At 57.0% G+C, this 13,829-nt stretch overlaps 1 protein-coding gene and 1 pseudogene across 11 annotated transcripts in view; both read left to right on the top strand.

Moving 5' to 3' along the window:
- citb (citron rho-interacting serine/threonine kinase b) overlaps positions 1–13,829 on the top strand; it is an 80,650-nt gene that overhangs the window by 45,132 nt on the left and 21,689 nt on the right. For 8 of the 11 annotated variants that reach the window (XM_088617861.1, XM_088617862.1, XM_088617860.1 and 5 more), the window contains 8 exons: positions 4,545–4,738; positions 5,090–5,225; positions 8,411–8,515; positions 8,851–8,991; positions 11,212–11,319; positions 11,725–11,887; positions 12,555–12,719; positions 13,212–13,235. In XM_088617861.1, coding sequence (XP_088473987.1) covers positions 4,545–4,738; positions 5,090–5,225; positions 8,411–8,515; positions 8,851–8,991; positions 11,212–11,319; positions 11,725–11,887; positions 12,555–12,719; positions 13,212–13,235 — 1,036 coding nt within the window. The remainder of the gene's footprint in view (positions 1–4,544; positions 4,739–5,089; positions 5,226–8,410; positions 8,516–8,850; positions 8,992–11,211; positions 11,320–11,724; positions 11,888–12,554; positions 12,720–13,211; positions 13,236–13,829) is intronic. The other 3 variants (XM_088617863.1, XM_088617859.1, XM_088617858.1) reach the window with 1 other exon arrangement.
- LOC148641384 (U2 spliceosomal RNA) lies at positions 11,346–11,507 on the top strand (annotated as a pseudogene).

Genomic DNA, 13,829 nt, shown 5'->3' with positions numbered 1-13,829 from the left:
AGGCTGACCAAACTACTGACACACCGACTGACAGGCTGACCACACTACTGACACACTGACTGACAGGCTGACCGGCTGACCCCACTACTGACACACCGGCTGACAGGCTGACAGGCTGACCCCACTACTGACACACCGGCTGACAGGCTGACCCCACTACTGACACACCGGCTGACAGGCTGACCCCACTACTGACACACCGACTGACAGGCTGACAGGCTGACCCCACTACTGACACACCGGCTGACAGGCTGACAGGCTGACCACACTACTGACACACCGGCTGACAGGCTGACCCCACTACTGACACACCGGCTGACAGGCTGACCACACTACTGACACACCGGCTGACAGGCTGACAGGCTGACCCCACTACTGACACACCGACTGACAGGCTGACAGGCTGACCCCACTACTGACACACCGACTGACAGGCTGACAGGCTGACCCCACTACTGACACACCGGCTGACAGGCTGACCACACTACTGACACACCGGCTGACAGGCTGACAGGCTGACCCCACTACTGACACACCGACTGACAGGCTGACAGGCTGACCCCACTACTGACACACCGGCTGACAGGCTGACAGGCTGACCCCACTACTGACACACCGGCTGACAGGCTGACAGGCTGACCCCACTACTGACACACCGGCTGACAGGCTGACAGGCTGACCCCACTACTGACACACCGGCTGACAGGCTGACCCCACTACTGACACACCGGCTGACAGGCTGACAGGCTGACCCCACTACTGACACACTGACTGACAGGCTAACAGGCTGACCACACTACTGACACACCGACTGACAGGCTGACCACACTACTGACACACCAACTGACAGGCTGACCCCACTACTGACACACCGGCTGACAGGCTGACCCCACTACTGACACACCGACTGACAGGCTGACAGGCTGACCCCACTACTGACACACCGACTGACAGGCTGACCACACTACTGACACACCGACTGACAGGCTGACCCCACTACTGACACACCGGCTGACAGGCTGACAGGCTGACCCCACTACTGACACACCGGCTGACAGGCTGACTCCACTACTGACACACCGACTGATAGGCTGACAGGCTGACTCCACTACTGACACACCGACTGACAGGCTGACAGGCTGACCCCACTACTGACACACCGGCTGACAGGCTGACCCCACTACTGACACACTGACTGACAGGCTGACAGGCTGACCCCACTACTGACACACCGGCTGACAGGCTGACAGGCTGACCACACTACTGACACACCGGCTGACAGGCTGACAGGCTGACCCCACTACTGACACACCGACTGACAGGCTGACAGGCTGACCCCACTACTGACACACCGGCTGACAGACTGACAGGCTGACCCCACTACTGACACACCGACTGACAGGCTGACAGGCTGACCCCACTACTGACACACCGACTGACAGGCTGACAGGCTGACTGCACTACTGACACACTGACTGACAGGCTGACCCCACTACTGACACACCGGCTGACAGGCTGACAGGCTGACCCCACTACTGACACACCGGCTGACAGGCTGACAGGCTGACCCCACTACTGACACACCGGCTGACAGGCTGACAGGCTGACCACACTACTGACACACCGGCTGACAGGCTGACAGGCTGACCCCACTACTGACACACCGACTGACAGGCTGACAGGCTGACCCCACTACTGACACACCGGCTGACAGGCTGACAGGCTGACCCCACTACTGACACACCGGCTGACAGGCTGACCCCACTACTGACACACCGGCTGACAGGCTGACAGGCTGACCCCACTACTGACACACCGACTGACAGGCTGACAGGCTGACCCCACTACTGACACACCGACTGACAGGCTGACAGGCTGACCCCACTACTGACACACTGGCTGACAGGCTGACAGGCTGACCACACTACTGACACACCGACTGACAGGCTGACCACACTACTGACACACCGGCTGACAGGCTGACAGGCTGACCACACTACTGACACACCGGCTGACAGGCTGACCACACTACTGACACACCGGCTGACAGGCTGACCCCACTACTGACACACCGGCTGACAGGCTGACAGGCTGACCACACTACTGACACACCGACTGACAGGCTGACCACACTACTGACACACCGGCTGACAGGCTGACAGGCTGACCACACTACTGACACACCGGCTGACAGGCTGACCCCACTACTGACACACCGGCTGACAAGCTGACAGGCTGACCACACTACTGACACACCGGCTGACAGGCTGACCACACTACTGACACACCGGCTGACAGGCTGACAGGCTGACCACACTACTGACACACCGACTGACAGGCTGACAGGCTGACCCCACTACTGACACACCGGCTGACAGGCTGACAGGCTGACCACACTACTGACACACCGACTGACGGGCTGACCACACTACTGACACACCGGCTGACAGGCTGACAGGCTGACCACACAACTGACACACCGGCTGACAGGCTGACCCCACTACTGACACACCGGCTGACAGGCTGACAGGCTGACCCCACTACTGACACACCGACTGACAGGCTGACAGGCTGACCCCACTACTGACACACCGGCTGACAGGCTGACAGGCTGACCACACTACTGACACACCGACTGACAGGCTGACCACACTACTGACACACCGACTGACAGGCTGACCACACTACTGACACACCGACTGACAGGCTGACAGGCTGACCACACCGACTGACAGGCTGACAGGCTGACCACACTACTGACACACCGGCTGACAGGCTGACCCCACTACTGACACACCGGCTGACAGGCTGACAGGCTGACCACACTACTGACACACCGGCTGACAGGCTGACCCCACTACTGACACACCGGCTGACAGGCTGACAGGCTGACCACACTACTGACACACCGGCTGACAGGCTGACAGGCTGACCCCACTACTGACACACCGGCTGACAGGCTGACCACACTACTGACACACCGACTGACAGGCTGACCACACTACTGACACACCGGCTGACAGGCTGACAGGCTGACCACACTACTGACACACCGGCTGACAGGCTGACCCCACTACTGACACACCGGCTGACAGGCTGACAGGCTGACCCCACTACTGACACACCGGCTGACAGGCTGACAGGCTGACCACACTACTGACACACTGACTGACAGGCTGACAGGCTGACCCCACTACTGACACACCGGCTGACAGGCTGACAGGCTGACCACACTACTGACACACCGGCTGACGGGCTGACAGGCTGACCCCACTACTGACACACCGACTGACAGGCTGACAGACTGACCCCACTACTGACACACCGGCTGACAGGCTGACAGGCTGACCACACTACTGACACACCGGCTGACAGGCTGACCCCACTACTGACACACCGGCTGACAGGCTGACCACACTACTGACACACCGACTGACAGGCTGACAGGCTGACCCCACTACTGACACACCGGCTGACAGGCTGACCCCACTACTGACACACCGGCTGACAGACTGACCCCACTACTGACACACCGACTGACAGGCTGACAGGCTGACCCCACTACTGACACACTAATGGGAGTACAGACACAGTCTAATTGACTGTAATGTAAAACTGCACTGTGGTTCTCAGAATCCTCAGAATTCCTCATGTTCTTTATGCAAAGCATTTTACTTTAGTATTAGATTTTCTTTTTAGAAAGAAAGCCTCAAAATGAATTGTCTCTGAGATTTTCCTTTTATTTTCTACACCATTATTTTATTAAAATGAAGAAGGTCATGAAGTGATATTGGGTTGGAGATAATGCGTGTGGGCGTCTGCGCACTGAACACAGTCATTTTCAGGCTTGCTCATCTGTTAATTGCTAATCTGCAGTGGCGGATCAGGGCTTCTTACAGGCAGGGCTGGGGATGGAACAAGGCACTGACCCGAAGCACTGATGCTTTGCTTCTCTGTACGTTATAAAGCTCTTCGGAGCGACCTCTGGGGATTGGAGCAGAAATCGGTTTGGATGTGCTGACATCTCACCAAATGCCCTGCACCTGCTCCGTGACCTGCTAATGATACTGCCCAAACACTTTGAGGTTTATTCTCAAGATCTGTATTTTTGATTGTCAGGTTTTCATGGAGAAGTTCTGCCATTTTTTAGCATCTTGCCTGCCAAAGCAAAAATGATCAAACAGGAGAGTTCAGAACTCTCTTTCAGAGACAGCCAGTGGGCAGGGAACTCAATACTGGCACAACTGGTTGGGGCATGTGTATAGGGGATAGACACATGCAAGCTTGGAAAGGAAGCCTCTTCAGTCTGAAGATGTTCACAGAGCTGGCATGTTGCGAGAGGAGTCCTGTGTGCCATGTTGCTCATCGCCTTCAGCCAGGCTGCTGGGTGTCCTGGGGTGTTGGAGCGAATCTGTGTGAGTGTGTGGGAATGGTGTTCTGCCTGGGACGTCTGCTCTTGGATGTCCTGCACAGGGCCCGTGTTCGGTGATCGGTCAGGCCAGTGCGGTGTTCCGATCTCTCTCCCTCCTCCCTTCCTGTCCCAGAACCTGGAGACCCTGAAGACCACCTGCACGATGCTGGAGGAGCAGGTGATGGAGCTGGAGACGCTGAACGACGAGCTGCTGGAGAAGGAGCGGCAGTGGGAGGCGTGGCGCGGCGCCCTGGAGGACGAGAAGGCGCAGGCGGAGAGGAGGTCGCGCGAGATGCAGCGCTTGCTGGACAACGAGAAGCAGAACAGGTAGGGCCGTGGCGGCCAGGGGGAAATCCCAGAGGGCATCGCCAACATCCGATCCCGGGCCTTGGAAGGGGAGTCTGCTTGTCTGACCTGCTGGTCTACAGCTGACCTGCTTAACTCCCAACATCATGTTATGGATTTTAATTTATTTGTGCAAATGTCCTGCCTATACGAGGGTCACAGTCCCCTGTCTGCAGCTCCTTCAAAGTTGTCTTGTAGAGCTGCATAATTAGTCTCACATATCCTGCTCTTGTCAGCCGAGGGCAGATTCCAGCTATAGGAGGGTCTGTGCCAGCTCCTGAGGTGATGGCCTGCCAGCGTGTCTACGGGATGTGTGTGCTGTGTGTCTTTCAGATTGCGGGCAGACCAGCGGAGCTCTGAGTCTCGCCAGGCTGTGGAGCTGGCAGTGAAGGAGCACAAGGCCGAGATCCTGGCTCTGCAGCAGGCACTGAAGGATCAGAAGCTGAAAGCTGAGAGTCTGTCTGACACGGTGAGAGATAGGGCTCGCTGTAGACACACGCAGCCCCACACCGGGAGAGATAGGGCTCGCTGTAGACACACGCAGCCCCACACCAGGAGAGATAGGGCTCGCTGTAGACACACGCAGCCCCACACCAGGAGATAGGGCTCTCTGTAGACACACGCAGCCCCACACCAGGAGATAGGGCTCTCTGTAGACACACGCAGCCCCACACCGGGAGAGATAGGGCTCGCTGTAGACACACGCAGCCCCACACCGGGAGAGATAGGGCTCGCTGTAGACACACGCAGCCCCACACCAGGAGAGATAGGGCTCGCTGTAGACACACGCTGTCCCACACCGGGAGAGGTAGGGCTCGCTGTAGACACACGCAGCCCCACACCGGGAGACATAGGGCTCACTGTAGACACACGCAGCCCCACACCGGTAGAGATAGGGCTCGCTGTAGACACACGCAGCCCCACACTGGGAGAGATAGGGCTCGCTGTAGACACACGCAGCCCCACACCGGTAGAGATAGGGCTCGCTGTAGACACACGCAGCCCCACACTGGGAGAGATAGGGCTCGCTGTAGACACACGCAGCCCCACACCACGAGAGATAGGGCTCGCTGTAGACACACGCAGCCCCACACCACGAGAGATAGGGCTCGCTGTAGACACACGCAGCCCCACACCACGAGAGATAGGGCTCGCTGTAGACACACGCAGCCCCACACCACGAGAGATAGGGCTCGCTGTAGACACACGCAGCCCCACACCGGGAGAGATAGGGCTCGCTGTAGACACACGCAGCCCCACACCGGGAGAGATAGGGCTCGCTGTAGACACACGCAGCCCCACACCGGGAGAGAGATAGGGCTCGCTGTAGACACACGCAGCCCCACACCGGGAGAGATGGGGCTCGCTGTAGACACACGCTGTCCCACACCAGAGAGATAGGGCTCGCTGTAGACACACGCAGCCCCACACCAGAGAGATAGGGCTCGCTGTAGACACACGCAGCCCCACACCGGGAGAGATAGGGCTCGCTGTAGACACACGCAGCCCCACACCGGGAGAGATGGGGCTCGCTGTAGACACACGCAGCCCCACACCAGAGAGATAGGGCTCGCTGTAGACACACGCAGCCCCACACCGGGAGAGATAGGGCTCGCTGTAGACACACGCAGCCCCACACCGGGAGAGATAGGGCTCGTTGTAGACACACGCAGCCCCACACCAGAGAGATAGGGCTCGCTGTAGACACACGCAGCCCCACACTGGGAGAGATAGGGCTCGCTGTAGACACACGCAGCCCCACACCGGGAGAGATAGGGCTCGCTGTAGACACACGCAACCCCACACCGGGAGAGATAGGGCTCGCTGTAGACACACGCAGCCCCACACCAGGAGAGATAGGGCTCGCTGTAGACACACGCAGTCCCACACCAGGAGAGATAGGGCTCGCTGTAGACACACGCAGCCCCACACCAGGAGAGATAGGGCTCGCTGTAGACACACGCAGCCCCACACCAGAGAGATAGGGCTCGCTGTAGACACACGCAGCCTCACACCGGGAGAGAAAGGGCTCGCTGTAGACACACGCAGCCCCACACCGGGAGAGATAGGGCTCGCTGTAGACACACGCAGCCCCACACCGGGAGAGATATGGCTCGCTGTAGACACACACAGCCCCACACCAGAGAGATAGGGCTCGCTGTAGACACACGCAGTCCCACACTGGGAGAGAGATAGGGCTCGCTGTAGACACACGCAGCCCCACACCGGGAGAGATAGGGCTCGCTGTAGACACACGCAGCCCCACACCGGGAAAGATAGGGCTCGCTGTAGACACACGCAGCCCCACACCGGGAGAGATAGGGCTCGCTGTAGACACACGCAGCCCCACACCGGGAGAGATAGGGCTCGCTGTAGACACACGCAGCCCCACACCGGGAGAGATAGGGCTCGCTGTAGACACACGCAGCCCCACACCGGGAGAGATAGGGCTCGCTGTAGACACACGCAGCCCCACACCGGGAGAGATAGGGCTCGCTGTAGACACACGCGGCCCCACACCACGAGAGATAGGGCTCGCTGTAGACACACGCAGTCCCACACCAGGAGAGATAGGGCTCGCTGTAGACACACGCAGCCCCACACCAGGAGAGATAGGGCTCGCTGTAGACACACGCAGTCCCACACCAGGAGAGATAGGGCTCGCTGTAGACACACGCAGCCCCACACCAGGAGAGATAGGGCTCGCTGTAGACACACGCAGCCCCACACCAGAGAGATAGGGCTCGCTGTAGACACACGCAGCCTCACACCGGGAGAGAAAGGGCTCGCTGTAGACACACGCAGCCCCACACCGGGAGAGATAGGGCTCGCTGTAGACACACGCAGCCCCACACCGGGAGAGATATGGCTCGCTGTAGACACACACAGCCCCACACCAGAGAGATAGGGCTCGCTGTAGACACACGCAGTCCCACACTGGGAGAGAGATAGGGCTCGCTGTAGACACACGCAGCCCCACACCGGGAGAGATAGGGCTCGCTGTAGACACACGCAGCCCCACACCGGGAAAGATAGGGCTCGCTGTAGACACACGCAGCCCCACACCGGGAAAGATAGGGCTCGCTGTAGACACACGCAGCCCCACACCGGGAGAGATAGGGCTCGCTGTAGACACACGCAGCCCCACACCGGGAGAGATAGGGCTCGCTGTAGACACACGCAGCCCCACACCGGGAGAGATAGGGCTCGCTGTAGACACACGCAGCCCCACACCGGGAGAGATAGGGCTCGCTGTAGACACACGCAGCCCCACACCAGGAGAGATAGGGCTCTCTGTAGACACACGCAGCCCCACACCAGAGAGATAGGGCTCGCTGTAGACACACGCAGCCCCACACCAGAGAGATAGGGCTCGCTGTAGACACACGCAGCCCCACACCGGGAGAGATAGGGCTCGCTGTAGACACACGCAGCCCCACACCGGGAGAGATAGGGCTCGCTGTAGACACACGCAGCCCCACACCACGAGAGATAGGGCTCGCTGTAGACACACGCAGCCCCACACCGGGAGAGATAGGGCTCGCTGTAGACACACGCAGCCCCACACCGGGAGAGATAGGGCTCGCTGTAGACACGCAGACTGTGGACTGGGCACTGAGGTGTCCCTGTTGCCCCTCCCCTCTGCCCTGGCAGCTGAACGACCTGGAGAAGAAGCACGCCATGCTGGAGATGAACGCCCGCAGCCTGCAGCAGAAGCTGGAGACGGAGAGGGAGCTGAAGCAGAGGCTGCTGGAGGAGGTACTGCCGCACCGGGCAGGGAACAATTATTTTTTTACACATTTCCCACCTCTGGCCCAATGTCACCTGGCCAGTGTTCTGTCTCCTCCTCTTTCGTTGTGCCCTGTCTCTCTGCGTCATGTGTTTGACTTGTCTGGGAGGGGAGGGAGACAGCACTTCGGTATCTCTCCGTGTCCCGCTGGCTCCTGGGTTGAGTGAGTCAAGAAGTGTTTGCGGCTCACGAGTGCACAGCCGACGGTGGCTTTCCTGGGGAGCCTGCTGCCCTGACCCCAGAACCCCGGATCGGCAGCCGCCGGGGTGCTGACCTCTCGGCTGACCTGTCCCTCCCCCGACAGCAGACGAACCTGCAGCAGCAGATGGACTCCCAGAAGACGCACATCTACCGCCTGACGCAGGGCCTGCAGGAGGCGCTGGACCAGACCGAGCTGCTGAAGACGGAGCGCTCGGACCTCGAGTTCCAGCTGGAGAACATGCAGGTAACAGCGCCAGGAGCTCTGGAGTCCGGAAAGAAGTTACTGTCGCTAAATCCACGCTGCAGCTACGCCAGCGATACTGCAGCTTGTGGAATTGCACTTCGCTGCTCAGGAGAGTTTTATTACATAGAGAATTCCATCAGTAGAATAACTATTGAAAATTACTGCACTAATGGATTGCAATGTGTTAGTGGGATAGATCAAGCGAATGGGGGAGTTTTCTAGCAGATCAAGTTCCTCGTAGTGGAAAACCTGTGGTAGATTAGCAACTCGTAGAAAAATGACACTTACAAATGTTTATGATTCAGGAACCTGCTTTTTATTCTTGTTCATCTCACCCCTTAGTCACCGACGGGGGGAGGACAGGGTCAGTGTTTTTCCTTGATCAATAAAGGGACGACAGCAAGGCTAAATGGGCTTGTTTTTGTTAAAGAGCGGCCTCGTGGGATTTGCATATAAATGAAGCCGTCGCTGTTGTTTTGGTTGTAAGTGTTCTCAACAGAACCGGCAGGGAGAGGTCATGAATAAATTACCTGCAGTGCTGTTTTGGGAGACCTGATACCATCCCTGGTGTTTGTACTGCTTTTCTGTCGCTGCTGCTGCTGCTGCTGTTTGAAAAATTCAATTTCACAGGGTTGTGCATGAACTCACCCCTGAACACCGACAGCTGTTTGGTGAGCCCTTCGATTAAAACACCAAACGAGGATGTGCTGTTCGATTGCAAGTACAGCGTATGCCGATAGGAAAACAGCGGACAGCTGAATCTTGTGGCTTAGTGGAATTTAACAGAGCTAACAGTCGGTCTGGTTTAGCTGATGCGGCTGGAGATGTTCCGTGTTCTTTGATTGGATAGAAACCAATATCAGACCAGTTCCTGCGATCATCTAATCCACAGGGCCTGCCAGTCACGAGTGTAGGTGGGTGCTGTTCTACCACAGCCTGTTTGTGCGTTCTGCTTCTACAGAAGCTGACACAAACACCCAGGTGTGTCAAATAACAGATCAATAATGTAGTGCTCAGAGACCGTCTGGAGGGTCCGGCTGTGTGGAGGGTGGTGAGCCCAGGAGCCATGCAGGTCTGCAGTTGCAGTTCTTGTTAGCCTTTCCCCCTTGGGGCTGTGTTTGCTCTGCATGAGCTGCTCATCCCTTCCCTGTCAATTCCGACTGGGCGTTCCGATGGAGAAGGACTGCTCCAAATACGGCTCGTTACGGCGATTCCTGAGCAGCTCGAGATCCGTGGCCACAGGCCCTTTGCGCACTCCATACCGATACAACTCCAGAATTCAAAACTGCACACGTCGAGTTGTATCCACAACCAGCCTCTTGTAAAAGGATGGAAGGGTTAGCAGTCATATCACCCTGCAACTCACAGCTGGCAGCCCACTGAAGCTCAGCAATGTGAGCCTGGTCAGTACCTGGATGGGAGACCTCCTGGGAAAAACTAAGGTTGTTGCTGGCAGAGGTGTTAGTGGGGCCAGCAGGGGGCACTCACCCTGCGGTCTGTGTGGGTCCTAATGCCCCAGTATAGTGACGGGGACACTATACTGTAAACAGGTGCCGTCCTTCGGATGAGACGTAAAACCGAGGTCCTGACTCTCTGTGGTCATTAAAAATCCCAGGGCGTTTCTCGGAAAGAGTAGGGGTGTAACCCCGGCGTCCTGTCCAAATTTCCCTTTGGCCCTTACCAATCATGGCCTCCTAATAATCCCCATCTCTGAACTGGCTTCATCACTCCGCTCTCCTCCCCACTGAGAGCTGATGTGTTCTGGCGCACTATGGCTGCCGTCGCATCATCCAGGTGGGGCTGCACATTGGTGGAGGTGGAGGAGAGTCCCCATTACCTGTAAAGCGCTTTGAGTGGAGTGTCCAGAAAAGCGCTATAAGTGTAAGTAATTATTATTAGAAAATAACACCCAAGGTTATTCTCGCAAAACTTGTAACCTCTTTAAAGCGGACTTTTTTAGACCGACTCATTAAGATTAAAAACTGGATGTTTAGATTAGCCTATAAGGTCCCTTTTCTGGCACAACAGGTTACAACACCTGTGCTGCACGTGGTGTTTATTTATAGTATGATCGTGTTCATCGCGTTTCGGAATCGAACCATGCAGCTCTTCGGCTAGGCTGATGTAAGATCTCCCAGCTCTTGGTGCTGAGCCAGCAGCTCCCAGCAAAACCTGGAGTGGGGTCTGATCGCTGTCCCTGCTACCCCTCTCCCCATGCAGGCGGTCTACTCCCATGATAAAGTCAAGATGGAAGGCACTATATCCCAGCAGACCAAGCTTATCGACTTTCTCCAGGCCAAAATGGACCAGCCCTCCAAGAAGAAGAAGGTGGGGCTCCCTGTGCTCGAACCCAGATCGCTTCTGGCCTGTGGCTCAGATCGAGCGTAGTTTCTGTTCTTATCAGTTTAATATCTGCTAGGCCTCCTGTGAGGGGGCTGCATATTAAATGGATTTTTGCCTCTTCCGCTCCTGCATTGACCTGGTATCGCAGTGTTTCCAGGACCGGTGCCCCATCCCCTGTGGGCTCAGACTTCGGTTGAAAATAGAGACCAAAGCAGCAATACAGTAGTCTGATTTGCTTCAAGCCGAAATACACGTCACTGCCCACAATGCACCGGGGCACAGTGCGGGGCACAGGGCTGCAACAGAACTGCAAGGTGAAAGGTCACCTGACGGGGGGCGGGGGTGGTCTGGTCGCGGTGGTGAATGCTTGCCGTGTCTTTCCCCACTCAGGGGATCTTCGGGCGCCGGCGCGAGGAGCTGGGGGGGCCGTCACAGGTGCCCCTGCCCTACAACGACATGAAGGCGGCGCTGGAGAAGGAGCGGCTGCGCTGCGCCGACCTGGAGGAGGCGCTGCAGAAGATGCGCGTGGAGCTGCGCGCGCTGCGGGAGGAGGGTACGCATCATCGCCCTTCTCGTTCGCACGCCTAACATCCCAGAGCACCTGAGCCCAGAGTCAATGAACAGACAATAGTCTCAAAGTACACTTGATTACATTAATATGTGAAATTATTTTAACAGTAAAGCCTGGCGATGAATAATCGCATGCTGGGACGGTACTGGACTGCCTTTTTGTCCCACTGCATAGAGACAGGAACAGCTCTGCCAGCTCTGGTCGTGTGTCATGTGATGCAATGTACCAGCCAATCAGCGTGCAGCATGCCTGGGCCAATCAGATTCGCTCACGCGGTGTGTGGGGCCTCAGGGTGGGCCCCCCTCTCAGCACAGTAAAACCAGTGACGATGCTGTCGTTCTTGCATGTAACACAGTTTTAGTAGAGAGTATATTATGTAGTTTACGTATTTCCGTAAGATCTCTGCGAATACACTGTTTGAATCACTGACGGGTGCTTCCATGGATCCCATCCCATCCCATCTTGCTGAGTTGGGGGCTTCCTGCTCAGCCATGGAGAACCAGGCCTGCATTTCCGGGACTGTCCCTGATGCGATTGCACCTTGACTGAGCAGTTCTCGCAGCTCGTGACGCGATATTGCAGATCGACCTTCTTGAAAGTGTTCTGGTTCCTGGGCTTGACGGGAGCGTCTTCGCCCCTGTTCCCCCAGCGGCTCACTTCAAGACAGGTGACCACCAGGCCCCCTCCACGCCCGCCACGGCCCGGCAGCAGATCATCATGTCGGCCATCGTCAAGTCTCCCGAGCACCAGCCCAACCCCATCAGCCTGCTGGCGCCCTCCTCCTCTCGCAGGAAGGAGACGTCCACGCCCGAGGGTGAGTCGTTTGGGGGGGGGGTGTATCTTCCCCTGGCAGAGTGGTTCGATCTTTTCCAGGGCTCGGGTCGGGCCGGGCAGAGTCTTCAAACAAGTATCTGACAGCACGTCTCTGCATTTTCTACCAGTGACGTCCAGCCCAGAGAAGCTCATTTCCTACCCAGTGCACCCAGTGTGCAATGCTGGGAGAGAGACTTACTTATAATAAAAGTTGCTGTTGCCCTGGAGACCACATCGCCCCCCCAGAGTGTGACAAGTCATCCATAGCAGTGCAAGGGCTTCTGGGATAGCAATGAGAATGTTAGTTCCATTGTCCTGCATTAATCAGTTAACGATGTGTATCAGTACCGGCAGACCTGGTCGCCCCGGTTCGTCGGCTGTAACGCCAGTCATGGTGTATCTGCCCTGTGTCCTGTCTGCCTGTCCCGTTCTCCCTGGCTCTGTTTGCCTGTGCCTCAGAACTCTCTTATCTTCTTTCTTTCAAACTCTACAGAGAGAAGGAGAGTCACGTTTGAAAGTAAGTCTATAGACCCCTGACAGCAAGAGGCCTGCATTTCATATTTCCCTTTCTTTTCTGTTTTTATTATGATTTCTTTTTTTGCTCCCCTGTCAAGAAGGCTCAAGGGATTGGATTTGCTCAGCTCAGCACCAGGATCACAGCTCTATCCAGTTACTGCTGGAAGGAAGTGGCGCTTAGCTGGGGTTTCTGACCCGGGTGGCGCTAAGATCAGGGCTCTGACCCGAGTGAAGCTAAGCTGGGGCTCTGACCCGACTAAGCTGGGGTTTTGACCCAAATGGGGCTAAAATGGAGCTCTGTCCCAGTTAAGCCAGGGTTCTGACCCGGGTGGAGCTAAACTGGGGGTTCTGACCCGTAGGGCGCTAAACTGGGGGTTCTGACCCAGCTGAGTTGGGGTTCTGTCCCAAATGGGGCTAAGATGAGGCTCTGTCCCAATTAAGCCAGGGTTCTGACACGAGTGGAGCTAAGCTGGGGCTCTGTCCCAAATGGGGCTAAGATGGGGCTCTGTCCCAATTAAGCCAGGGTTCTGACCGGAGTCATGCTAAGCTGGGGTTCTGACCCAAGTGGAGCTAAGCTCGGTCCTGACCCGAGTGG

Source organism: Lepisosteus platostomus, chromosome 24 (genome assembly GCF_059453375.1).
Source record: "Lepisosteus platostomus isolate fLepPlt1 chromosome 24, fLepPlt1.hap1, whole genome shotgun sequence".
Taxonomy (NCBI): Eukaryota; Metazoa; Chordata; class Actinopteri; order Semionotiformes; family Lepisosteidae; genus Lepisosteus; species Lepisosteus platostomus.
Note: the sequence above shows the minus strand (reverse complement) of the source record. Positions and strands in the feature narration are given on the sequence as shown.